This window comes from Entamoeba histolytica, genomic scaffold, assembly GCF_000208925.1.
Source record: "Entamoeba histolytica HM-1:IMSS scf_1104750518769 genomic scaffold, whole genome shotgun sequence".
Classification (NCBI taxonomy): domain Eukaryota; phylum Evosea; order Mastigamoebida; family Endamoebidae; genus Entamoeba; species Entamoeba histolytica.
The window spans coordinates 1-2,381 of NW_001915525.1; the positions used below are offsets into that span (position 1 = coordinate 1).

General features: G+C 16.8%; 1 protein-coding gene across 1 annotated transcript, besides 1 other annotated feature; it reads right to left on the reverse strand.

Annotated features, from left to right (window-relative positions):
- Nucleotides 1-552: 552 nt before the first annotated feature.
- Nucleotides 553-1,105, reverse strand: EHI_163960 (uncharacterized protein; the record flags this gene model as incomplete). The annotated part of the gene is made up of 2 exons (XM_644461.1): nt 553-781; nt 927-1,105. The coding sequence occupies 2 exons, from the start codon at nt 1,103-1,105 to the stop codon at nt 553-555; spliced, it is 408 nt and encodes a 135-aa protein (XP_649553.1).
- A 1,007-nt stretch (nt 1,106-2,112) lies between these two features.
- Nucleotides 2,113-2,216: a repeat region.
- Between the last annotated feature and the right edge of the window lie 165 nt (nt 2,217-2,381).

Genomic DNA, 2,381 nt, shown 5'->3' on the forward strand with positions numbered 1-2,381 from the left:
TATAATTTAAGTTGATTAATATTGTTATTTATTATGAAAATAAAATAAAGAATATAATTAAATTAATATAATCTTCATTATTATTCATTATTTCTCTTTCATTAATCTTATGATTTATTTTATATTTGAATGAATTAAATAACAAATATTAATATGAATTAAATACAATAATAATAATAAAAATACAGAAGAAAATAAAGAAAGTGTGAATGAAATAATATTTAAAATAGATAAGAAAGAAGAGTAAAAAAAGAATAAAATTATTACAAAACAAATATAATGAATGAAATATCATTTAATAAGAGATGAAATATCAATTCAACACATTGAAACAATCAAATAAAATGAAATAAAATAAAAATGAATAAACATAACATATTAATAATTAAATAAATGATGGATGATTTTATTTCATTTCATTCATTTGATATTTCATTCTTTAATTTATTATCATTTAATTTGTTTATTATGTATTTCTTATCATTTAAATTATAAAATGAACATTCTTTTTATTCGTTAACAATTCAATTATCTTCTTTCTTTTTTTCTTCTTTAATATTTAAAGCGGGATTCTGGTATTGTTTTATTCTTCTTTAATTCTTCTTCACATCCACAATGACAAAAATATCCAATTCCAAATGATGTAATTGATGATGGTATATTAATTGATTTTAATGATGAACATTTCAAAAAACATCCATTTCCTATTTCAATTACACTTGTTGGTATATTAATTGATTTTAATGATTTACATTCATAAAAACAACTATCTCCTAATTCACTAATACTGGTTGTATTTCAATTTCTTGAATATCATTACATTCACAAAAACAATTATCTCCAATTGAATTAACTTCTATTGGTATTGTATTTCCATATTTCTCTCTATCTTCTTCTGTATATTCGATATTTTTACATCTTCAAACACTTCATCTTCTTCTTTATAAATATGAAATGTTTCAATATTAGGAAATAATCTTCTTGAATATTGATTCAATGGAATTGGATTAAAATGAAATCGTTCCATATTTCCTCTAAATCTTTTAATTCCAATTTCTAAATTAATAAAATCATTAATATCTTTAAAATACTTCGAGACAATCATTATTTCATTATATCATAATTGCATTCTTTCTTTATTATTTTATTATTTATTAGTTCTTTTTTATTTTTAGTTTGAACTTCTTTTATTTTTAAGATAACCGTCATTCATTTTTTCTTCTTTTTATTTTTTAATATAAATTATTAATAACAAATAATTTATATTTCAATAAATTATCATTTTTTATTTATTTATTTGATGAATATGAAAATGAAAAATAAATAAAATATCATAGAAATGAAATATTACAAATGATAAATATTCAATTAATAAATATAACAATAAATTGATAATATGAATAATAAAGAAATGAATAAATCAGTGAATGTAATGTATTTATTTCTATCTTTCTTTATTTCTATCATTTCAATTTTAGAAATTTCATTTTTTAATTTATTTTAATTATTTGTTATATAAAACAATATATAATTCATATTTATTAATATAAATGAATATAATATCATATTTGACTTTAATTGTAAATTTAATACATATAATATTCATACCAAATTATTGTATATCAAATTAATAATGATATTAAATGAAATATTTCATCATAATGTTATTTCTCTATTTTATTTTAATTTTATTTATAATTCATTAATTATTAATTCATTTATTTTCATTTAATTGAATTACATTCATTATTTCTATCATTTCATTTATTTCTTATTTGATTTTATTCTTTATTTTGATATTTATTATATCTTCTTTGTTTTTATTATGATATTTAATTCTATTATACTATTATTATTTATTTCTTTTTGAATTAATGATAAAATAATAATGATGATGAAAATGAATGAAATGATTTATACCATAAATGCCGTGATAGTTGTGATAATTAATATGATAATATAATTAGTATTTATTTTTATCCATTATTCTATTATTTATATTCTTGTTACTATGAATCTCTCATTCTTTTGTTATTTGTTTTTTATATTATGTGATACTCCTTGTAATGTATAATACATTATTTTCATTAATTTCAACATTAAATAATATAGAAAAAGCAATTAATTAAGTATTAATAGAATTAATTTCTATTATTTCCGACTCAAGGAAGTGTAATACCTTTCTTTCTTCTTCTTTTAACCTCTTAACAGAGTATCATAATACCAAATAAATAAAGTAGAAAAACAAGAATTAGTGAAATTTTAAATGAGTAATTTTTATTATTTTATCAATAACAAGAAACTTTTCAAAAAGAAACAAGAAAGTCATCAAGTTTAAACTACTCAAATATCAATATAAATTTAATAAAATAAATTAACAT